This window comes from Pavona decussata, unplaced genomic scaffold (genome assembly GCF_977016875.1).
Source record: "Pavona decussata unplaced genomic scaffold, jaPavDecu1.1 SCAFFOLD_198, whole genome shotgun sequence".
Classification (NCBI taxonomy): Eukaryota; Metazoa; Cnidaria; class Anthozoa; order Scleractinia; family Agariciidae; genus Pavona; species Pavona decussata.
Window position 1 is genome coordinate 342384 of NW_028145606.1, and position 24793 is coordinate 367176.

At 38.9% G+C, this 24793-nt stretch overlaps 3 protein-coding genes across 3 annotated transcripts in view; 2 read left to right on the forward strand and 1 right to left on the reverse strand.

Annotated features, from left to right (window-relative positions):
- The window catches only part of LOC146461409 (uncharacterized), a 212028-nt gene that overhangs the window by 94541 nt on the left and 92694 nt on the right, over window positions 1-24793 (forward strand). The gene's annotated exons all lie outside the window — the stretch shown is intronic.
- LOC146461416 (uncharacterized) lies at window positions 1434-8316 on the reverse strand. Its single transcript, XM_085086791.1, has 2 exons — window positions 8144-8316; window positions 1434-5052 (listed from the first exon to the last, which is right to left on the reverse strand). The coding sequence occupies exons 1-2, from the start codon at window positions 8150-8152 to the stop codon at window positions 4165-4167; spliced, it is 897 nt and encodes a 298-aa protein (XP_084942917.1). The 5' UTR covers window positions 8153-8316; the 3' UTR covers window positions 1434-4164.
- On the forward strand, window positions 6410-23047 carry LOC146461417 (uncharacterized). Its single transcript, XM_085086790.1, has 12 exons — window positions 6410-7241; window positions 11644-12703; window positions 13703-13891; window positions 14132-14301; window positions 15113-15275; window positions 16370-16518; window positions 16932-17004; window positions 17101-17169; window positions 18009-18241; window positions 18950-19283; window positions 20344-20492; window positions 21217-23047. The coding sequence occupies exons 2-12, from the start codon at window positions 11840-11842 to the stop codon at window positions 21608-21610; spliced, it is 2787 nt and encodes a 928-aa protein (XP_084942916.1). The 5' UTR covers window positions 6410-7241; window positions 11644-11839; the 3' UTR covers window positions 21611-23047.

The following is a 24793-nucleotide window of genomic DNA, read 5'->3' on the forward strand; positions in this document are numbered from 1 at the left end:
ATGCTGAGCAGTTTCACTTTTGCATCAAAGGCAAGAATATTATTTTCCACTATTCCCATCTCTATACTAATTTTCTTTTGAGGAAATGTAAACATGAAATATTTGCTGTTCACCATCTGCTTTAAACACAATCATAAATCTCTGTCTAATAAGTCTAACATTTATTAGTTATAATGATGATGATAATGATGATGATGATGATGATTATGATAGGTAATAATACTAATAATGACAATACTTATAGTAATGATATCGATAATGATAAAACAATAATAGCACTCACCAGTATTTAACACAAGAAAATAAGCAGAAAATTATGATCTTTAATGCACTCATTTTGAAATCACTGGTGATCCTTGCAATCTGATTGGTTCTCAACAGTGCAATTTATTCCCAAATTGCACCTTTTTCGCATCCTTTCTTTAGCCCATCAAAATGGAAATGAAGTAACAAAAATAGAATATTAATATTGACAATAAAACTCTGTGATTTCAAAATAGGTGTAATAAAGTAAACTTTGTGTAGTCGCAATTTTGGTCTGAAATCATACTTGTGATTTCAAATCAAACTCGCGCTGTGCGCTCGTTCGATTTTGAAATCACGCGTATGATTTCAGACCAAATTGTACTCCACTCAGTTCAATTACCATTATTAACTAAATGATAACTATTTGTTAATAATATTTATGTATGTGCAGTGTAGTCCACCGAAGTCAACCTTACTCTAGACATAACACTTGTTACCCTACCAAAGAAAAACGTTTCAGTATCCACTAAAACTAAAAAAATTTGTCTTGAAGGGACTGAGGGTATAAAGAATCTTATGTCAACATTTAGGACCTTTATTCTTTTTCTTTGTTTCTTTTCTTTTCTTTTGTTTATTAAATGCAAATGCTTTTTCCTGTAGTTTCCCCTGGTTCAGCTATCAGAGAAACATGATGGAAGCAGGGGAGTTTTGTCCCTAATGATGTGGTTACATCTTCAATAAAACCATTGTTAACATAAAAATGGAAAACCATTGACAACTCCATATTTGAGAATCTTTGAGAACCACAGAGAAATATATATGGACAGCAAATCGGCATACATTGTTAGACCGGCATCAACGCCCATACCAATAACAATATTATTTCTCTGGAATGAATGCTATACTGGGACAAAAAAAAAAAACAGTTATGTTTTTACAAAACTACTGGTAATGCCCTTTCTCCCCCCAGCCAAAGATATGTTATTTTGCTCTACCCAAGTTTTTGCAAACCCCAGTGACTATGAGAAAAACTCAAAATTTCATACTGGTCTGATTTTTGACTGAGTTTACTGAGACATTTTTAGCCATAATTTTTTTGGGGGGAGGAGCATTGCGTGACGAGCCTAAAAACTGCTGCGTAGGAGACTAACTGAGACATTGCCAGAAGCATAGGACAAAATTGGAAATAAAGCATATCAATTTTAATTTTATTATTCTGGATAAACAGATCAGTCACTAGCTATGCCAAGACATTGTTCTACTGCTTGTTCTTAGTTTGTACCATTTTGATAGTCGACAAACAACTTTGACCGCTGATAGACTCCTCAAGCCTGCATGCAGTCTTATCATTCAAACATTATTTTGATCATATAAGAAGTATAAATAATGCCTATAAGAGCAGATGCTTTTCTGACACTTGTGAAGGCATCTGCCAGTGTTCCAGATAAGAGAGGGGTCCCAGAGAAGCCTGGCTTCCTGACCCAAGAGAGAACCAGAGCTATTGACCCTCAAAATTCTTCATTGACTCTCTGATTTTGAAAGTTATCTGGAACACTGTATGCTCTTGCAGGCTAGTACACAGATAGATCCAACATTTTTATTTTAATTTTTATAATTTGATCCACACCCTTTCTCCTCTGCAGAAGCCTCATTTGCACCCCCGCACCCCCTTTTATGTTTCTTCCTATTTCCTTTCTTTTTTAACAAGGAGCCTCCGCAGAGGAGAGAGAGCCACACCTATTAGCAAAAAGAGATGTTGTGAAATAATGTCTGATTTTATCAACAGGGTTGCTAATTATAAGGCAATTTGGCCACCTTAAAGAGATTAGAGAGCTGACATTTCGAGCATCAGCCCTCCATCAGAGCAGATCCTTACCACTGACGATATATGACCAGCCCAACATATCCGCAGCACTGATTTTGATCAGGTTCCCTTCCAAAAAGGGTAAAGGTGGCAGTTTGGTAGGATTTGTTTATGCAGCTTTTCCCCAGAAACACGCTCTATTTCACATAGTATGGTTTATTTATCATTAAATAAAAAATTATCATAATTAACTTTTCTATCAAATTATACAAAATGAACATCGTTCTTTCTCATAACTCCACAAGTACTTAAGTTTTAATTTACTGAACAATAGTTATTTGGCACTTCTTAACAATTTTTAAGTGGGAACTTTGTTGCCACCTCAGATTTAAGAGGGATTCCTGAATGTGAAAATTATCTTACAAAGAAATCTGCATCATAATAAAAGTTAATTGATGACTCATCAACATCTCATGAATCCAAATACCATGTTTCCTTCAATAACAGTCATAAGCCAGGGAATTGTTTTTATATTAATAATTATTACTGCAGTATTTCAGATGAGTGTTATAATAAATTATTTCAGTGCAGGAAGGGGAAAGGATATTCAAGGAATTGCTATTATTTAAGGACGGTGCCTACTAATAGCGAAGTATTTTTGCACGGTTTATCACCATGCGGGAAAAGCAGATCTTGGTAGCGGCTTTTGACAATTTTTTAAACAATTTTTTAAAAATAAGTACTAGTGAGCAGCACACAGCAACGAATCTTTTTAACTTGTTTTATTATCCGACCAGTTTCGTGTGATAACTACACACTTCGTCAGGGATTGAACAAGATAGTTTGGGGAACTTATTTTATACCTAAATTTTACAGTACAAATGACGTTCCACTAGGGTGTGAACAGCAAAAACACCCACAGACATACGCGCAGGATGTTACAAAAATCCTGCTGCTCGGTTTGTAATGTATAATTTTGGGGCTCACGGATTTAACATGAGCCCCAAAATTATACATTACACACCTAGCGGCAGGATTTTTGTAACATCCTGCTCACGGATTTAACATTAAATCCGTGAGCCCTAAAATTATACATTACACACCTAGCGGCAGGATTTTTGTAACATCCTGTGGGTATGTCTGTGGGTGTTTTTGCTGTTCACACCCTAGTGGAACGTCATTTGTACTGTAAAATTTAGGTATAAAATAAGTTCCCCAAACTATCTTGTTCAATCCCTGACGAAGTGTGTAGTTATCACAAGAAACCGGTTGGATAATAAAACAAGTTAACAAGATTTGTTGCTGTGTGCTGCTCACTAGTACTTAGTTTTAAAAAATTTTAAAAAATCCAAATGGAAAATTGGGGGTAACCACGCATTTTTTAGAGATAACTAAGCAACAGTAATTATTATTTTAAAAAGCAGCAAAATACAAAGCAATGTATGGCGCTTTTTTCCAAATTGAAGCTTTATTATCTCTGAAAAATGCATGGTTACCCCCAATTTTCTTTTTGGATACCAAAATCACTTGCTAAGTTCTGCTTTCTCCGCATAGTTTTAAACTGCGCAAAAATATCCCTGTGTTAGTAGGCACCACCCATAGGAAACCCGAGTATTTCCAGATGCGTAGAACGTATGCGCAGCAACATTAGCAGGCACCGTCCTTAAGGAAACACTTTTTGGCCTGCCAAGTGTACTCAATGCTATACACGGATGTACATACATATACATGCACAACATCTACTCTGTGATTATAATGCTGTCCCTTGAGCAATGTAAAAAGTGTACACACAAAACACCCCTACAAACAGTTTGAAACACAAGGGTCATAATTTTTTATCCTTGCATATGAAACAATAATTATTATATTGCTTTATTGCAATTCTCAGTGTTTGTATGGACCACCAAGCTCATTCTTGCACTTGTACTTACATTATCAATGAAAACCTGGCTTCAGCTGGAAAAATCATCAAGTTCATTTCATTACAAAACTGTTAACAAGGCTGGAAATGCATGTCTAAGCAGAAAAAGAACTGCATGCATGTAAGTAAAAGTAAAAAAAAATGTACTTATCTATGCAGATACAGTAATGAAAAAGAATTAAGCAAAAACCAGTTATTCTTCTTTCCGCGTCACCAAGCCCCTTGACAAACTATTGAAAACCGCATCTGGTGCTCCTAGAGCCCTAAGCATTGCAAAACATCGTCTTTCCACAGCAATTTGACGAGGTGTCTTGTGAAGCTTATTCCATGTTTTGGACATTCTCTGAGCAATTAAACCAAAGTTTTCACAGAAATATGTAACAGTGTTAGCAGAGCTCTCATCAGATACCACAAGGTGGAGAAAAGTATTCCCTTTCTTGTTGACTGCAGATAAAATTTCATCTTTTTTCTCTGAGGAGATATTGTCACTCTCCTTAATCATGGCCAAAAGAATCTTTAAGTACAGTCGAGAACATGGATCCATGTTGCAACGTCTGGCCAAGAAATGCAGTATTGTGTCATGTGACTTGGCATCTCTTTCACACAACACTTCTGGTGTGTACCTCAGGAAAACATCTACGATGTTACCAAAAATATTTCGAACGTAATCGGTAGAACTCCTTGCATTCAAACTACTGCTGAGATGGCGAACCATTGAATACAATGGACCTTCCTTGTTTCTGCCTGCTTTTACTGAGAGATCAAATCCTTTTTCAGTAATAAGATACTCCAAGACCTTGTATTTGCCAAGAATGCAAGCCCAGTGAACCAACGGAAAGTTGAATTTGGCCTTCCTGGCAGGAACGCAGCCAGTATGAAACCATTTTGACGCTGCATACTTGTCCAGGCATTTTTCAAAGTCTATATTCTCTATTCTGTTAGTGTTTGAGCACTTTATAAGTGAGATAATTAGCTTATGACGCACATCAGGTACTGTAAATCCTGTTCTTCTAGATTCAGTGTGTAATGGTGAGCAGTCAGTACACCAAAAAGGGCTTTCATGAGCTTGAGCCTTTGGGGCCTGAAAAAAATGTTCATACAAAGCATCAATAATTTTTACACCTTTTTGGGAAAAATGAATACAAAACCTTACCAGAAAGATATTTACAGAGGAACCCCATCAGTGTAAAACACAATTTAATTACATTTAAAATAGTAAAACTAAAACTGCAATAAATAAATAAAAGGAGAAACCTAAGCAAGCAATAATAATATTCCATAAGTACGTAAATTATGATCATCCGGGTGAGTGTAGTCCTGAGAAGGACTGTTTGTGGTGACTTTGACTGACGTTTCGACAACCTGAGCGGAAGTCATCTTCAGAGTCAAGTGAATTGTGGAACGTCAGTAGGTGGTATATACGTCTCTGGTTGTTAACCTGATTGGTCAACGAAGTCCAGATGTTATTGGTCGTTTGTCAGTAAGCCGTGATGTTATTGGCTGTGAAGACTGTAAAAAGTGATTGGTGCGTTTCGATCCGTCTTTTGTTAGTCAAAAGGTCCGTGGGTCTATTGTTAGTAAAATGTCTATTGTTTGTTTGTTTCGTTGTTGTTGTCAATAAGTCGTTTGTATGGTGCAGGTAGTTGTAGGCAACGGTTGAGTGGCGTTTGTTCTAAGTTAGTAAACCAGCTTTCCAGAGTGAGTCGTTGATAGTAATTTGTACAGTAGGTAATGCACTTGGCAGAGTCCCAGTCGATTCTGTGGTTCGTTTGTAAATGGTGCTCAGCAATGTGATTGTTGATATCACCATTTCTAGTTGCTCGTTTGTGTTCAGTCAGTCGTACGTTTAAATTTCTGCCGGTCTCACCAATATAAGTGGCCTGGCAGTCGCAGCATTTGATCTTGTAAACTGCTCCCTGTCTGCGGTTAGGTTCGTCTTTGTCCTTTACTTTCGTCAGTAGTTGTCGTAAAGTGGTTATGGGTTTGTGAGCTACACGGATATTGTAGGGTTGTAGAATCCGTGCGATAGTCTCAGAAGTGCCCCTTACGTAAGGTATAGTTACAGTACTTACGGGAGTCGCGTCGTTGTTTGTGACGTTAGGTTCAGTGTTCTTGTAAGTGTTACGTCTAACAAAGTCCTTGTTGTAGTTGTTCTTGTTGAAAACGTTGTCTAAGTAGTTGTTTTCGTCTGCGAGTCTGTCAGGTGAGCCACAAACCAGTTGTGCTCGCCTTGTTAAGGTCTGTATAGTCGTTGCTTTGTGAGAAGTAGGGTTGTAGGATGACTCTGACTCACTTGACTCTGAAGATGACTTCCGCTCAGGTTGTCGAAACGTCAGTCAAAGTCACCACAAACAGTCCTTCTCAGGACTACACTCACCCGGATGATCATAATTTACGTACTTATGACATGACTCCTGGGTTCAAACCATTTACAATAATAATATTATTATTATAAACAGCTGCAAAATTTAATACAGTGTTAATTACAGTCAGATGTAAAAATAAATATATATCTATGCAAGTAAATAGTTTTAGAGAAAATAAATGGTTTCCTGATCCTGTAATTTGAAGGTTAGAAAATAAAATTAGCTTCCAGGATCCAAAATTGTCCAATAAAAATCCAATATATAGTTCTCATAACACGGACGACGTTGATCCTGAAAAGGTCATCATAGAGAGAGAGGGGGAGATACTGTAGTTAGCAAAGGCAGTTTATGCTATTTTAAAGTGGACTTCACAGAGCAAGGTAAGACAACAAAATCTAAAATAACTACATAAATAGGAGTTTCAGCAGCACATCAAAAGAGTGGCTATTCTTTCAGTGTTTAAAGGTCAAATTGCAATATTTATGGAAATGTTCAGGTTTTTTGGCGGGAGAAAAAACTGGAGTGCCCAGGACAAAATCCAACAACAAACTCGACCCACATGTACACATTGGTGAAAGGCAAGTGCTCTCACCACTATGCCATCCTTGCTCCTCACTCACTCTCCTAGCTGCTTATTGAAGACTTCTTCAGATTTTTTTGCTGAAACTCCAGAATTTGTTTTCTCGGGGATTGACAGGGCTGTTGTACCCCCTCTTAATTTTATCGATGACCTTGTCACGGTAACAGATGCCATCTTGGATGGGTAGGCAGGAAACTGAGGTTACCAACTATTCGCATAAGCTTACATTTCCTCCTCATAAATTGTTTTGCGAGGTACAAGTTTGTCAACAAAGTGTGAGAAATAATGGTCTTTGGGTCAAAAAAGATTACCATAAGCTGAAAGGTGAGTAATTTTTTTTATATATTCGCGAATAATCTCCAGTTTGTAGGCTGAACAGTGTCAAGTTCTCCGAGAAAATAGACAAATTTAAAGTCCACAATCTAAAAAAATTTATGGAGAATTGTATGGGAAAACTGAAAACCCAACTAAACACTTTCATCCTTTGTTGAGTTTCTTACATTTTATGAGAAAAGTCTATTTCATAGTATCTAAGGCTGACATAAATATTATTGTTTGCTCATTTCAACCACATGTGCGATACACAAAAATGTCAATTTCAGCGATGGCGAGACCGTTTTCTTTGATTGAAACGTTGAAAACAAGGAAGGCAACCAAGGTTTCAGAAATTTCCCAGGTATATTTTAAAGCCAGGTGAAAGGAAATTACCGAAGTAAAGTTTTAAGCATGAGCCTGGCTTCAGACAAGTGATCCTAACAGCGCTCAAGAAATTTGAAACGCAGGAATCTTGCAGAAAACTTACACTTTAACCTTATCTTAAAAGGTGTTTTATGCAACCTGGCCCAAAACAACAACAACCTTATTTCACATTCCCTTGCCCTGGCCTCATCCAAGTGAGAAGGCCCATTCTGCTTTAGAGCAAACGACCCGAACTGTTTGAGTTTAAATAACATGCACACCGAAGTTCAATTTATGTTAAACATTTTTCGTCAATTTAAACGTTTTGAAAAACGTTAACTTTTAACAAGAAACAGTACCGATATAATTGCAATTTTTAAATAATGAAAAGAAAACATGTCGTTTTTGAGACCAGAATACTTTTAGAAACAGGAATATTCTTGTCCGACAAACGGTCTGAAAGGAACAGCTTCCTCGATCTTTTGATGGATTGCATAAGATGACGAAACGACAATTTACTTACTTTAAAGCAATAAGACTATTCATACCTTTGCCATGTTCCTTGCTGAAAAAGGCTGTATCTTTTTGTTAGTGAAGAGTCTGCCTTACTTCAGTTTGTTTGTATTTTAACCGTCCTTTTAAAACACAGAATGATAATTCAAGATGGCTAACAACCTGTCCCACAAACCATTTCGTGCCAGAATAAGCTAAGAATCTGGGAACGAGTTGCTGCGGCGAGCGGCGGCACTCGCAGTTTGGCCTCGCACCCTCCCACTGACTGGCACCCGTGCCAGTGGACTGGCCGCGTTATTTATTTATTTATTTATTTATTTATTTATTTAGTTATTTATTTATCTATTTTTTGCCATGCACCAGCTAGCCAGCCAGCCCGCAGGTAAGCAACTCGACAACCACTTACTTAACCTGAAAAATACAAAACAGCAACAACATTCTTTGACATTTCATGCCTACTTCCGGTTTACGGTCACCTCGCCACCAGGGAGTCTACTCGCCACCGCGAAACCACCTCGCCACCAGCCAACTCGCCACCAAGCGAAGCCTTCTAGCCACCAACGATGCACTTAATAAATCTAACACTAAACCACATTCGAGTGTAAGTTCAGTTGCTCACATAAACATTCAGACTGTTCACGGTCACGATAGAGTATGATCGAATACTGCTCGTACGATCGATCAAGGCGATGAACTGTTTACATGATAGATCGAGTCTAGGTTGTCACTCCACGAGTGTTATTCGAGTGAAAATTCTGAGTACTGTTTATATTATCGATCAGAACGACGAGTAAGAGTATCTGTTTTGATTTCATCGCAAATATGACCGAGTAGCAATAATGACCCTATCTATCCAGATACAGCTGGTGTCCGACGGCAAGCTGTCCCGCATCCAGAGGAAAAAGTACCGCCTGTTGCAGTCTAAAATTTTCAAGTACTGGGAGGACTACAACGCCGACGAGATTTCAGCCCGCCGCCTTCTAAAGCTGTGTAGCTACATCAACGGCCCTTCTGCCAGATGCTGAACCCGGCTCCTTTAGGAGCCATCGGCCCCCCGCGGGGGGCCACCAAATCTTCAAAAGTCATGACCAATACAAATTTGTGTGTTAATTGTGTGGTTCTTTTTTTTTTTAAGCCCTTTGAGATCAAAATACAAAATACGCTGTAAACATACAAGAAACTAAATTGATCAAAAGACTGAGATACATTCGATTGTTTTGCGATTGGTTCGGCAATCGAATATAATCGAAACTGAACATAACTTATTTGACCCGCAACGCACTGTTTGAAACCAAATTGGAATGAATTACAAAGCTCTTTCGGTCTTTCTGGAGTACGATTACTGAACGTTCGATTGGCTCCTCTGGGCTGCTTACGCAAAAGCAATTAAGCAAGCGGTCAGTAAAGTTGAATTAGAGAAAGCTTACGAAAGTTTCAGTTCCAGCTAGCAAGTTCTCGAGCTTACAGTTTCTCGCTCTCGAGATTACAAGCACAACACAGCGAGTTTCGAAAATGCCGTCAGTAAGTTCCCTAGACATCGCTTCGGTAAAGGTCGTAATATGCATACAGACAAGCGAATCGACGAAAATTATCGTCCCGGAACAGCTATTTCTCCTTGACTTATCAGAGAAGACTTCGCTTGGTGGCGAGTTGGCTGGTGGCGAGATGGTTTCGTGGTGGCGAGTTGGTTGGTGGCGAGACTCCCTGGTGGCGAGGTGACCGGATACCCTACTTCCAGTAGCCAGATATTGGAACATTTTAATAAATGTTCCCTCGCTAAACGCTTTCGCATAATATCGATGCAAGTCTATTATAATAATAATGAACTAGTGTTATTAAGTTAAATAATTTTAACTATTTTAGCCATTTTCTAAAAATTTATTTTGTTCTCGGAGGCACTAACTCAATTTTGTAATAACGATGACGATAACGATGCCAATTATGTTGATCATATGATGAACCACTTCCCACTTACTTCAAGTTTCTGACGATCACTTTAGGAATTTGTACTATCTCTTCCTCTGTCTTTCCACTCTAAAACATTGGCCAGAAAAAGTTCAAAGCAAATCGTAAATTTCGAACCTAAAGAGGCTTTCACAACCCACCCCCCACCCCATCCTCACCCCCGGCGTCACTTACAGACCCAAGTGCCCCTCGCGTGTTTCTGTCGCTGATTTACTGCGAGTTTCGCTAGCCTTTGTAGCTGGTGGGATTAGGAAACTTAAGCAGCGACGACGGCGAAGGCAACGACGACGCCACAAAAAACAATAGGTTTAATGAGGAAAACAATCGCTCCGCTTTTGGTACATTCTATTGCCGTCCTCTGCAAAACAGCATTGTAAAATGACCAAATTCTAGGTTTTGTGGATACCGTGAGCACTCGACGGTGAATTTTTCATTCTTTTTCTTAGCTTGAACGCCATGCCTACCAATTTGGTTTCCGGGTAGTTCGCCATTTTTTTACGAATTGAATGTGGTAGAAATAATCGCGAACTGAGCACGAATAAAATTAAGTAATATTTTCAAGTGACGTTTTCGTTTCCGTCACCGTTCAAGATCGTTGTCGTTGCTCAAGTTCCCTAATTAGAGAGCTTTAGCGACGACGACGGTGACGGCAGCGAAAACGTCATTATAAAAATAAATTTGCGTTTTTTCAAACGTCGTCTCGTTTATTTCAACTCGCTTTTAATGTAAAATGTAGGTGAACTGTTCCTGGGGTTGAATTCTTGGCGACTGCAGCCAAGTTTGGAACTGAGAAAGAAATAAATCATCGTCGTGTGTTTACGTCCATCATAAAACGTCCCATCCGGAAATTTCACGTCCTATTCGTGCAGTGACGGCAAAGAAATGTACCAAAAGGTGTAATGCACGTTCAGAGTTGTTGTTTTGGTCATTAACCCTTTTGCGTTTTGAGGTTCTCGTTACCGTTGCCGTCGCCGTCGGCGTTGCTGAAGCTCCGTTTGGGCAACGGTGCGTATTGGCCAGTTCTCGCACGCGACTCACGCGCAGCTCACGGCGCCAGTAAATTGTTGTTATTTTTGGGTGCCATAGAAATAACCACTTTACAAAAAAATCGACCACTAACATTCAAAAGCGAGCATTGGTCAATAATTCTCCAGGGAATAATTGAGTCCGTAATCATAAAAGTACCACTTTTGTGTTAAAAGCCTCCCCTGTGTGTGCTCCTTTTGTTGTGCTGTGAGGATGCAAATAATCCTTTCCATTGATGTGCTAAGAGAAATGTAATAAGAGTTCGTTGACATAAGATTTTGCAACTCATTCTGCACTTCAAGCAGTTCGGAATCTATGGGGTCCCATACTGACGAAGGTGGAAAACTGCAGAGTTGATGAAGTTCAACTGCTTACGGTATGTGACAGAAGCGAACGGATGAGAAATTAGAAAGAACACACAAACAACCAAATCATAGAAGGATTTAAAACAGTAGCGTGGTCAAGGAAAAGTAATTTGAAAACTGTGAATTTCACTATTCTACATAATGGCTGGCTTTTCCAATGTCCTCCCTTCCTGTTGCAGGAAACTGAATGGACAGGTAAAAACTAATTGCAAGAGAAGACAGAAGACTCAAAGTGGATGAATTGCAAAAGCCGGGAGTCATTTCAAATATTGTTTATCAAAACGACAGAATATAAACAAAAACAAACATATCATTTAGCTACTTGGAAGGAATAATGGCAAATCAAAAGTGTAGTAAAATTTGACTGCTGTATAAATGGAAACAAAGCTTGTTACAAGACGAAGTTTTTCGGCTGTTCCTTCTATTAAAGTTCCGTCTTCATGCGATGAAGTTACCAGAGCAACTGAGCAGTCTCGACGAGGAAGCCGCGTGGTATTCATAGATGAAAATGGAAACGAAATTACTAATGAGAGTAAAGGATCTTGCCAGCAACAGAACAGTAGGCTCTCTAAAGTGGAGCGACCGCGAAGGGATAGCGCCCTACTTGTTAAAAGACGAAGTTCTTCGCTCGATGCAGCGAGATTCACTGCTTGGTATAATAGCAGGAGAAACAGTAATTTGCGAAGAGACCAGTTCTTACAATCGTTTGGGAAAGCAACAATTAGATACCCAAATCTTAATGACGAGGACATCGTGGAAAGCATATCTTATCTAAATGTGCCAGTGGTGAACTCAATAGTAGAAGCGGAAACAAATCTTGATGATTCTTACGACTTCAAGAGGCGAACTCAATCCGCAGGGCCAGTTTTGGTCCGCCCATCTTCGCGGACAAAAATCGCAACGGCGCATGAAAATTTGCTTGAGCTTCGAGGTTCAGAATACACAGGGGATGAACCGGCAGATCTTGATTTAACAGCTAAAATCAGAAAACAGTCTGCCAGACGACGAATTAAACGCATCATGGAGGCGGAGAAAGAAAAAGAAGAACAAGAAAGGATAGCTATGGAAGAGGAAGCCCAGAAACGGAAGGAAAAGGAGAAAAAGAAGAAGAAACACACTCTGAGAAGCGCGACTTTTGCCGTTATGGCCATGAATGTGTCAGCCTCAGGATTCAGTTTTAAAAGTTTCACGGAAAAGAAGAAATGGCTGACAGAGAAAAGATTGTGGACCAAGCAAATAGTAAGTACAAACTGCTTGCTTTGTAATTTATTAGGAGCTTGACGTCAATTGATAAATAATAAATTTTCAGCCGATTTGGCCATACACCGAACCCTGTCGGCCATTGCTAGTCTAAGTTGATCCAGTAATATTATTATTGAATAACTGCATGACCATCAAAGTTATATACGCAACTTAAGAAGTTGCGAAAAGAAAGCCTGGAAAAATTCAGGCTGAATATTTTCAGGCTTTCTCGCAACTACTTAAGTTGCGTATATAACTTTGATCCCCATTCTGGCACTTTTTAATTATCAGTTATTCTCATGATTTGTTCATTTTTCTTCCCTTGGCTGACTATCCGTAGTTCCCTATAGGTGTAATAATAATAATAATAATAATAATAATAATAATAATAATAATAATAATAATAATAATAATAATAATAATAATAATAATGGTGATGATAATGATAATATTTTTTTAATTATTAAAGAAAAGGAAAAAAAAAAACAAATGTCATGAAGTTTTAAAAAAATGAAATTCGGCATTTTAAAATCAGTTCCACTTGATAAAAAGAAAAGAAAATAAATAAACAAAATACGCATCTCTCAAATGGCCCCTTCTACAGTTTCAATGTCAATGTCCGCGTTCTTGATAATAATAATAATAATAATAATAATAATAATAATAATAATAATAATAATAATAATAATAATAATAATAATTGGTTTGCGGACAAAACAGCTAAGAAACAGGAAAAATACACAGAACTACGTGGAGGCATCAAACAACTTTATAAACTTTATAAACAAATCAATATTGTTTTCGACTTTCTCGGAGGCTACCATAATAATCATAATCATAATAATAATAATAATAATAATAATAATAATGGTTTATTAAAATCACATACTGGCACTCGGAGGTGAATTACAATGTGTTTATTTACAAGTGTAAACTTATCTATTTAAGCTGTCCCTTCAGCTCTAGCCTAATTTCAAAACTGCGCTGTCTCTACAGGCAAGAACTAAATTTCGCTGGGCTGTTCGTGTAGTGATTGTCCTTGGCCGCGTGCTCAAGACCCTCATGTCGTACTCCGCTGCCTTCGTACCAGAGACTGCAGCTCAGAGATCTTTTCGCACACTGCGGGACAACTCTGAAGTGAAGGAGGTTCTATTCAACAAGTCCCTGTACCAGAGGGGAAAATCGGTGAGGATTGATGTATTGAGATAAAGAGGATTGCACGTAAAAAACAGGCACTCTGTTTGGGTCAGTCTGTTGCCATAAATCTAAACTTCAAAAATACTGACTCACGAAATACTCAACAAAAATACTATGTTGCAACAGAAGTGCCTAGCTGGATAAACGGATTACCACTAGTTACAATGCAATTAAATTTTTCTTTTAGCACATTTTTAGATTTTTGTTTTGATTTTGTATTTCATACAGCAATACGCGTACGTTCCTGAATGGGCGAAGAAGATACTGGTAAAATCAGCAGTGGAAAGAACTGAGAACGAACTGAGTCAGCTTCACTCCATGTTAAAAGGGCTACAATCTTATGACAAATTCACCTACCGCATCCAGCTAGCCATGTGCAAAGCCATGACGTACATCAAGTAAGAAAGAACAAATAGATTTTAACAGAAGCTCACGACTCGGGGCCTCTATCTCTCGCAACCTCGTTCCCATGCAAGGCTTCAGAGGAAAGCCCTGGAAACGAGATTGTATCTCGCACACAAGGCATTGGAGTAAACCCTTTCTCAAGTAATGTGGTTAGATTCTAAAGAAACTTGGCCTGTGCTGAGTCGGTGGGGGGAGTGAAAACACGTTTAGTTTTATCAACTGAATTGATAAGGTAACTTGGCCAACGTTAAGCTTAGTCACAAGTTGATCGGTAACTTTTGACCTTTCGGGCCACCTCTTTTACTTGGAGCAAAGTTTTAGCGAGAGAACCGCTTTTCGTGTATTTTTCAACCGCTACATCGAGAAATAGTTTGTATTTAGCAAGTCTTAATGTTTTTCTGGAAACTATATATTTGGGTGGATTAAGATATTTTTTCATTAGGGCACTAAAAGTGTTTATGCGCATAATGGCTCTCAACATCGATTTTAAGCAATTTTTATTATTCACTTCAGTGTTGGTGAATAGTGGAAGATAATTACCTGTCCTTGGGAACTAGGAACGGAACGGGACAGGATAGCAAATACTATTGGTTTTTTAGTAGTCAATCAGAGCGTGCGATAACCCAAAGCCCTGGTTTGTTATCCTATTCTAGTTACGACATCAATAAAAAAATTATTCTCTGTCGAGGAAACATTGTGCACATAAAACATTTTTCGGACTAAGCAAGTTATCAGAACTTGTTCTTTGAAGATTTCAAGTTTTGCAGTGATTTTTTCAATCTTTACTCAAATGTTTCCGTTTAGAGTGGAGCATCCCAGAGTGGTGTTACGTAAAGGACATATTGGCGTGAGTTTCTACTTTATCTTCTCTGGCTCTGTATTCGTCAACGTTGAAGAACTACTGGTAAAGACAGGTCACGTGATGTGGCATACGACAGTCACGTTACAGCGCGGAGACAGTTTTGGGGTAAGCAATCCTTTGGCAGGACGTCAGTACAAAAACTGTATCAAATGATAAAAAACGCGTTATAGTGTATGGTTACAATTCAGGGCCCAGTTGTTCAAAGCCCGATTAAGCTAATCCTAAGTTAATGTCAACTTGGTTTTTAGTTTAATTACCATACAATAAAGGTTTTTCGAAGGGTTTTGTCCTCAGTTTTGACTTAGACTTTTCTTTGCCCTTAGCTTAAATGACTTTTGTAAGACATTTTTAACGAGCGAAATGAAAACCTCGATTAACCTTTAATCGTGGATTAGCGTTAATCGGCTTTCGAACAACCGGGCCCAGGGGTTTGCTTTGTAATAATGAAGATTTGTTTATCTGGAGATATGTCCATCTTTTAATGAAAAGCCAATATTACACCTAGTTAAATGTTGTTTTGATGGACCGAGACTCCGAGTTTTTTTAAACAATCCGAGGAGACTTTTATAAGACAGCAATATTATTATCTTAAATTAGTTTCATGAAATTTCAATGCTATAGCAAAATTTCGTGTTAATTTCTAATTTCTAAGCCCGGTTCCGTCCCTTTGCAAGAACAAAGACTGGCACAGTTTTTATTGTCTCTGCTCGGGCGTAACATTCAACGTGTCGGTTCTGAGGTTAATTAACTTCTCTTGACGGGCGATTATGTCCACTCAGATGCTAAATGTTGATGATAAAAAAATTATCAATTTAACGCTAGACTGATGCTTTGTTTTCTTCATTGAAAGTAAAGCATCCACTTATTTATGCCGACAGCTCAAATTTTAGCCATTCAAGTATAATGTTGACGCTTTCATGACGGTCAACAGCTGTGTTAATAGGCCATTTCCGAGTTGCTGTGAACCTCATTATGAAAGCAAGACTAAATGCAAAGCTTTTCATATGAACATTAGTGTTGTTTGCATCTGAATGGAAACTCATTTACAATGAAAACTTTGCACTTAGCCTCTCTTTCATAATGAGGTTCACAGCAACTCGGAAATGGCCTATGAAACACTGCACGTGCACCTGTCAGTCACAAATTATAAAAGGTGATTGACACGAGCATGTCAAAGATTTGGTTTGTTTCGTCCATAGGAACTTGCTCTCCTTAGAAACATCAGAAGAACGGCTTCTGTTGTGGTGCGAGAAGACGCTGAACTCTTGGTGGTCGAAAAAGACGTCTTCTCAAAAACGTGCCCCAAAATTTTCGAAAAAGAGCTGGTCGACAAGATCAAATTTTGCAAGTAAGTATGAATTGACAACAAGTGCTTCATGTATAGGTGGTTTGCATTGCCGCCATGTTGGTTGACAAAACAAAAGAAAATTTGCTCACGCAGTTTGTATAAAAATGGCAGTTAACTCCCAGAGGAGAAAAATCTTATTGTTCTTATCCACCAATATGGCCGCCATGACGTCACATGCAAACCGACATTTGTTGTTGTTGTTGTTGTTGTTGTTGGGGTTTTTTTTTGTAATTATTACCTAAAAATCGAAGTTTCCGATCGGCAGCCACCCTAATCGTTCTTTGCCCATTCGCTCATTTAAAAGCTGAACTTCGCAGTCTGCAATATTCCAAAAGGTCCTTCCAGACTTAATGTAACCGATGAGTAGCATAATTTCAGAAAATTGTTTTTAATCACATTCACGTTTTTTTCAGGATTTTGCCTTTGTTTGAAAAGTGGACAGATGACGCACTCAAAAATCTCTGTATTGAGGCCCAAATTCAGGAGGTGAGTAAACAACGTAAAAAATGTCACAAAAACAATTTTGCAGGGTTTGTTGTTTTCCATTGGATTCATATGCTGGTTGTGCGTTGAAATTTATAGTGGAAAACCAACAAGATAATCGTGAAAGACAGCAGCAAGGAGTTGGATTGGATCTATCTTTGTATGCAGGTAAGTCGCAAACGAACTACCATCATTTAATTAATCAATCAATCAGTCAGTTAGCCAGTCAGTCAGTCCGTCAGTCAGTCAGTCAGTCAGTCAGTCAGTCAGTCAGTCAATCAATCGATCGATCGATCGATCGATCGATTGATCAATCAATCAATCAATCACCCAATCAATCAGTCAGTCAATCAGTCAGTCAGTCAATCATTCAGTCAGTCGGTAAGTAAAACAGTCAGGCAATTAATCAATTGATTTGCAGTCGCTAATTAGAGCTGGTCAGACAATTAGCTAATCAATCAGATTGTCAGCGCAAATAAAAACCTGTTAGTAAATAAATTAGCCATCCATCCATCTGTTTCATTCATTCATTCAATCATTCATTCATTCATTCATTCATTCATTCATTCATTCATTCATTCATTCATTCATTCATTCATTCATTCATTTATTCACTCGTTCGTTCATTCATTCATTAGTTGTTTATTCATTCATTCATTCATTCATTCATTCATTCATTCATTCATTCTTTCGTTCGTTCGTTCGTTCGTTCGTTCGTTCGTTCATTCATTCACTCATTCATTCATCGATCGATCACTTATTCATTCATTCATTCATTCGTTCATTCATTCATTCATTCATTCATTCATTCATTCATTCATTCATTCATTCATTCATTCATTCATTCATTCATTCATTCATTTATTCACTCACTCATTTGTTCGTTCGTTCGTTCGTTCGTTCATTCATTCATTCATTCATTCATTCATTCATTCATTCATTCAGTCTGTTCTTGAATTGAGAGTGTTTTCACATTCCTTTCTTTTTCCTTCTGTTTTTATTTTAAGGGAAAGTGTTCAGTCATTAAAGTTCTTGATCTGCGCGTTCCACCAAAACTATCTCGCCCAAGACGAGTAACCAACGAAGAGATCTATTATCCTGTTGGTCTGATTAGAAAAAAGCGCAGAACCCAGTCAGACACGTCCAAACTGTGGATTAAGGAACTGCACGAAAGCTTGAAAACCCCTTATACTTTTGCCGAAAATAAGAAAGTTGATGAACATCGAGGAGATAATGAAAGGTAACCTGTACAGTAAAAAGCTATTGTTAAAATTCTCCTTAATTAGTTCCATCCATCCAACCGGCCAGCCATCCATCCTTCCTTCCTCCATCCATCTACCAACTATTCATTCATCCATAGATTTGTTAGTCAGTCAATCAGTCAGTCGGTCGGTCGGTCGGACGGTCGGAAGGTCGGTCGGTCAGTCGGTCGGTTGGTCAGTGGGTCGGTCGGTTGGTCAGTAGGTCTATCGGAAGGTCGGTCGGCCAATGAATCAATCAATCAATCAATTAATCAATCAATAAATCAATCGATCGATGATTTGTTCATTCATTCTTTCATTCAATCACGGCAGTCAGGGAATCAATCAGTCATCCAATCAAGCTTCATTAATTAGTTCATTCGTTCAATGATTCAGTCGGTCAGTCAGTCAGTGATTCGATCAATTGATCAATCAGTCAACGAAGGCTCGCTCCCCGCATATGATCGATTAACAACAACTGCTCTACAAACCCTGACCAATCGCCTAGTTAGCGATGAAAAGAAACTGACCAAGTTACACAAATTTCTGCTTTATCAGTCGCTGTTTCGCCGGCGGTATATTTCCATACGATAGTTAATAGTTACGACCACTGATCACTTTTATCAGCGATTGAGCAATCGCTGGCGATCATGCGGAAAGCAACCTTATAAACATACAGGAAACATTGTTCACCTCAATATCCACAGGAATTTCTGGTCTGAATCTGAATACGAATCATCCGAGGATGAAGCCACGGGAGCTGAGAAGATCCTAGCGGTGATGGACTTACCTTACAAGGATCAACCACACGCTAAGGGAGACTCAAGCTATATCGTCAACGAAGAAGATGAGGAAGATGACGAGGTCGAAGCAGAACAAGAGCAGATAGGCGTGGAAGTCATTCCTTCAGAACTGGAAAAACGAGATAAGAACACCTCCGAGGATTTTTCTGAATTGATTAAAATTGAGTCCAAAGCGGGAAAATTAAACAAAGATGTGGTGTATCTTAACATTGCTTCTATGAAGAGTGGCGATATCTTTGTAAGTTTTGGCAAAGTAAATGTTAATTGCACTTAATCTCGGAATGCATCTAAAGACAACTCCTGATATTACACAAACTCAGTTTCTCGAAAGTCCCAAAACTTACGAGGTCTGTACATGAACCATTTTATGTACAGAAAGAATCATTTCTTATTGATTTGGGGAAGAATGTTAAACTCTTTGAGGGAGCCTTTTTCAGCAACACAAAAAAAGGATGCGAAAAAATAATTTTCTTACCTGGCGACCAGGATCGCTCATGTGGCACTAAGTTTTGGGAACTTTCATGGAAAACTGATTGCTTCTTACTCGATGCCCCTTATTTGGCAATGACAAATCACGTGATTTTTCCAAAGTAGAGAGGTTGCGGTTAGCAGTCTTGTTTCTATGACGAATTTTTAGCACACTCATTGCAGGGCTAGTTTATATAGCCGTAAACGATTTTTTAAGGATTATCGCGCACTTCCATAGTATGATGTAAAATGATCGAACGAAACACCAATAGTTAGCCATGCTCGAAACCCCAGAAAAGTATTCAAGGGCACGAGACTCGATGGTCAAGAGAGTGCAATACTCCCGGCACAACCTCCTGCGAACCGCGTTTTACGGAAAAGCCTGGGGACGAGGTGACAGCGTGGAATACAATTCGCGAGTACAGTGAAACCCCGCTAACATGACTACCTTCGAGCCGTGAAAATGTGGTCGTAATAACGGGGTGGTCGTATTAACGAGGTTGTAAAACTAAGGAAATGACTGCACTTTTAATTCAGTCGGTGTACAAAAAGGTGATCGTATATATGGCGGGGTTCCACTGAACATCCTAGACTCGATTTTCGCCGCTTCCTCGGGTCCGGCGTTCCTCTCGAACATTACCCAAACAGCGGCTGGTAAAGGAGCTTATGTACATACCTGTCTTTGTTTTTTTATGGGCTACGGGCGTGTAATGTAGCAAGGGATGTATTTGAAGGCTACGAAGATCCTTACCGATTCTCGTGACTTATTAGAGGTAGAAAGATCTATTTTGAAATGTGATTTACAATTCAAATCTGATAATTATTTTCAGGATGTCTCGCAGGTTGTCAGACCAACAGGACGAAAGCTGATGCTTGTTAGTAAAGGAGCAGTCATGTTGAAAATCAAAAGAGACGACTTTTTCAGATATTCTACTAAGCAGACACTGAGACAAGCCAGGAGAGTTGTACAAGAGCTCGAGTAAGTATTCACTCTGGAGCTTATGAGCGGTCATTAATAAACTGGAATGGTAAAAGCTGAAAAGAACCTTTGAAGAAACTCTCTTCTCTTTGCGGAAGAGGAATGAGAGAACTCCATTCCTCTTTTTGCTGCGGTAGTATCTGTGACTTTCCAGGTGATTTGAATGAACTAAAACAACACTGGAAAATGTTGCTAGTCTCAACGATTGAGCAGCAGACCAGTCAGACAGCTGGAAAGAAACAGGACTGAAACAGAAAAAAACAACAACAACAACAATAAACAAACAAACAAAGAAACAAACAGCGCTAAACATAATCTCGTATCCAGATCTCCCACGGTCACATTTTCGCATTTCCAAACCTGCAGTGAGATCTCAGTACGAAATTACGCCACGCAGTAGTTCGCTCCAGGCTTCAAGATAGCGGGAACGGCGAAATATTGATGGTACAAACGCAAAAGTAAAACGCGGAGAAACTAAGGAAAATGAAATCGGCTCTTAATTTCTCCTTACTATTCATCCCTCTTCCAAGTTTACGCGCACTGCATTTTCCCGTTCACAATATTTAGCCATTTCCTACCAAGCAGAGAGGTGAGCATGAAAGTGAAGGTCACGGAAAGCTGGTAGCTACAAATTCATGCAGATGCCTCTGTCCCCTCCCCCTCACCTCTGAAAGAACAAAAGAACTGTTGACACTAAGTAAGTGTGAATCGTTTCATTTTTCAGCTATCCATCTGAGGAAATAATCTATCGTTCATACAACGAACGCTGTTCATGGGAACAGTTAAAAAGCACACAGCTGCAATCGACTGTGAACAGCGTACAGGAAAAGTGTATTCGTCTCAACAACTCATTCTCGCAGAGCGTGCCCGAGGTGAAGAGACCGCTGACCCCCGCTCGCATTGATAGCGGTCCATCAAGACTTGAAAGATACGATCAGTTTCTCTCATTCGTCTATGGCAGCCATAAGGAGCCTGAAAGCGAGTCTCAGGAATCTGATGCGTTATTTGAGCCAAAGATAGCATTGGAACAGCTACAAAACGGTCAATTTAAACAGTTAAAGTCCACGTCAGATCATCACCAAAACACAACGAAGAAAGTGACTTTCAGTAGTACGTAATGATTTACAAAAGAAACTCGTTATGAAAGATAGTGGAAAAGCGGAGCTTTAGTGTGAGAGCATTTACAAAAGAAACTAATCTTTAATTAATTTAGAAACTAGTTATTTTCACTTTTTCGTTTGATTTACAAAAGAAACCCCTTTATGAAAAGTGGTGCTTTAGTGTGAGCGCACTGGGCAATACACCAAACTCAGATCCGTGTCAAAATGGTCCCTCTGCCAGGGAGACTGAACAGAATGTTTACTCTTTGTTTTTATTAAATTACTGAGAAAATTCAAATAACCAAAAACGCTTATCGAATTTTGAATCAAAATAGGAGAAAAATTAGATGCAGGTAGTACATTCTCGAACCCGCTGCATGCTTTTCCCTTTTGCGCATGACTGACGACGCAGTCAAGCGAAAAGAATCTGGGTCGAGAACGCAAAATATAGTACTTGTCCGAAATCAGCCCTTATTCGACACCACTTACGAAAAATTAATTCAAACTTTTGACCATGTTTTTAACGCACTTCACATTTTCTTGACTTTCAAAATATAATTTCGGTGTTGTGGCCTTTTATATACTACTCATTTTCTTCATTTATCGTCAAACAAAACACCCGTGTATGGGGTGAAAAGAATATTGATTGATCGTTGGCAACTTACGTTAGTTGTTCTCGTATCGAAATAGAATGCAAATGAGAAAAACGTTCATTGGGGAAAGAGCAAGTGGCCATGGGTGACATATCTTCATCCCCAACATGCCCAACTGATTTATTTGGGAGCTCATTAAATTTGAGCACGGGGGCGACTTTCGAATTTCAATCCAGTCAGTTCCTCAGGGCCCTCAGTCTTTTCTGTTGCTTACCAGTAGATAAGGATTGAGACTGTACAAACAAGATTGGTGTGACAAGTCATTCTCTAAAACACGTTAACCTTTAACCCTTAATATCAAAGAAAAATTCTTCTATCTTGGACCAATACTTTTCTTATAAAAGTAATGCGGGGAAGTTATTAAAATATCAAGAAAATTCACCTTGGGTGATCAAATAATTAATTCTCATGACCTCAGGGTTTGAATAAGCATTGATATTACAAGGAGAAATTTGATGCTGATCACTGTAAGGGCTTAAAGGGTTAACTAGATTCAGAAGGTCACACTCGCACTCAAACCTTATGGTCCCTAATTTATGAGAAGGGCCTGGTGCGAGGGCCTACATGGGAGATTTGCAAACAGCTAATGACATTAAAATTTTAGGCCATCTAACAGTGAACAGTAACTATTTTGTTGAAACAGTAAAAAAAAAAAAAAAAAAAAAAAAATTAAACTTCACAAAATGCCAAACTAATGACACTTTAAACCACAAAAAAAATTCATTTCAGTTCCCCAGGCGGGTTAATGGAAAATTTCATCAATAATTTCACTTCCGTACTGCCTTTTATTGTTTTTGTTTTTAGTATCTCAGATGCTACCATTTAACCGTTAACATCTTACATAAAAAGTTAACATTAACATACCTGACTTTTTAAATGAAAAGAGTTTATATTGCCCCTGTTTAGGCGTTTAAACAGAAATTCCTTTCGCAAGGTAATTTACATTTCAGTCGGAGAGCTTAATTGTTAATGAACTGTAAATTAACGTTGCATAACACTTGTTGCTATGGGCAAATTCTGCTGATAATTTGGCCGTTTAATTTTGTATTGAGAAAAAAAAACGTATTAAATGGCTATGTTGCACATAACAACAGAATAAAAAAAATTACTATTTCGAAATCGGAAGCTTTCAAATACGATGAAACAATGTCTGATCATCTCCTCTAGATAGCGCTCTATTTTTTAGATTATTTCCTCTAGATAGCCCCGTGATTGGTCATTGACTTAAAAACTATTGTGGTGATAAATTTACAAATTTAATTTAATTTGCCAATGACCTTAGCAAGCTGATTATTGCGAAATTCCAAAATCTATCTGTTGTCTGGTCCCGTTTCAATTTTACTCATTCCCACTAGCGTGTTACATTCACGTTTTTTCACCATGTCCCAAAATCACAGAAACAGTTTACACGAGTTTAAACCACCTGTGAACTCGGTCGCAATTGACTCTTCAGTTTGTGTTAGCTCTCCAGAGCCACCGTTAATGTGCGTAGAAGCGAGAGAAAATTTGCGAAAGCCTCCTTTCCGTCTGCCACCATTGGACCCGAGCATTTTCGAAAAGAAGAGCAAAACGTCAAAGCGAGGAGGCTCCAGTGAAAAGAAAAAGAAACTTCAGAAGCACAAACCAATTGCAAAGGATTCTAGTACTGATCCAAATCCGAGAGAAGAACGCAGCCATTGGGTCAGTAAAACAGAAAATAACTACCACACTGAGAGAGACGGCGGACAAGACAAATGGGAGGAGATAGCTCCATCTCCTTACCTAAATTCCCCATCTCTGATGAATGAGCGGAAGAAATGGACTGATGGTCGGTCGTCAGGTGAAAGTGAATTCCCAGCGTCAAACCTGAATCCACGGCATGAAAAAGATGAATTTCGTTTCCGGGCAACAAAGAAAACGCCTCCGGTTATAGTAAACGGAAACTTCTTGCCAAGAATTCCAAGACCACAGACCAGTAGGTTTAATCAGATTGCGTCTTCATTAGAGGTATTACCGTCGAAGAAGGCCATTGGAAGACCCCATGGATCAGGCAGCCCAAAAACGCCAGGGTGCACTCATTGGCGCAACAGTCATTGTACCCCTCAGACGAAGTCCACTAAAACGCCTTGGTTCTGTAGCCATGTTGCATCTCCAAAAGAAGTCACATCTGCTGAGAACACCAGCGTTTACTGCACCGAAACATCCAGGATACGAAGACGTAGCCGTAGCCTTGGCGATATCACTTCTTCAGTGGAAATGCCGCATTCACAAGACAGCATTGCCCAGACTGACAGGTCCTGCAGATTTGACGGCAAGCGGAGGGTTCCAGTCAGAGTCCAGAATGCTGCACTTTATAACTGCATTATTGCAGCTAATCACAGCAACAGAGAAGATAATTCATCTGGACGCTTCCCTACCAAGCCTCTCTCCTCTGAACCCCAGCAAGACGTCCGATTTGTGGATTTTGTCCGTCAAAATGAAGTTTTCAAAAGTTCTGATGAAAACCCGAGAGTTTCACGCAGAGTGCAAACCACGTCGGCTTGTAAACGCGATCTAACTGCTGATCTCA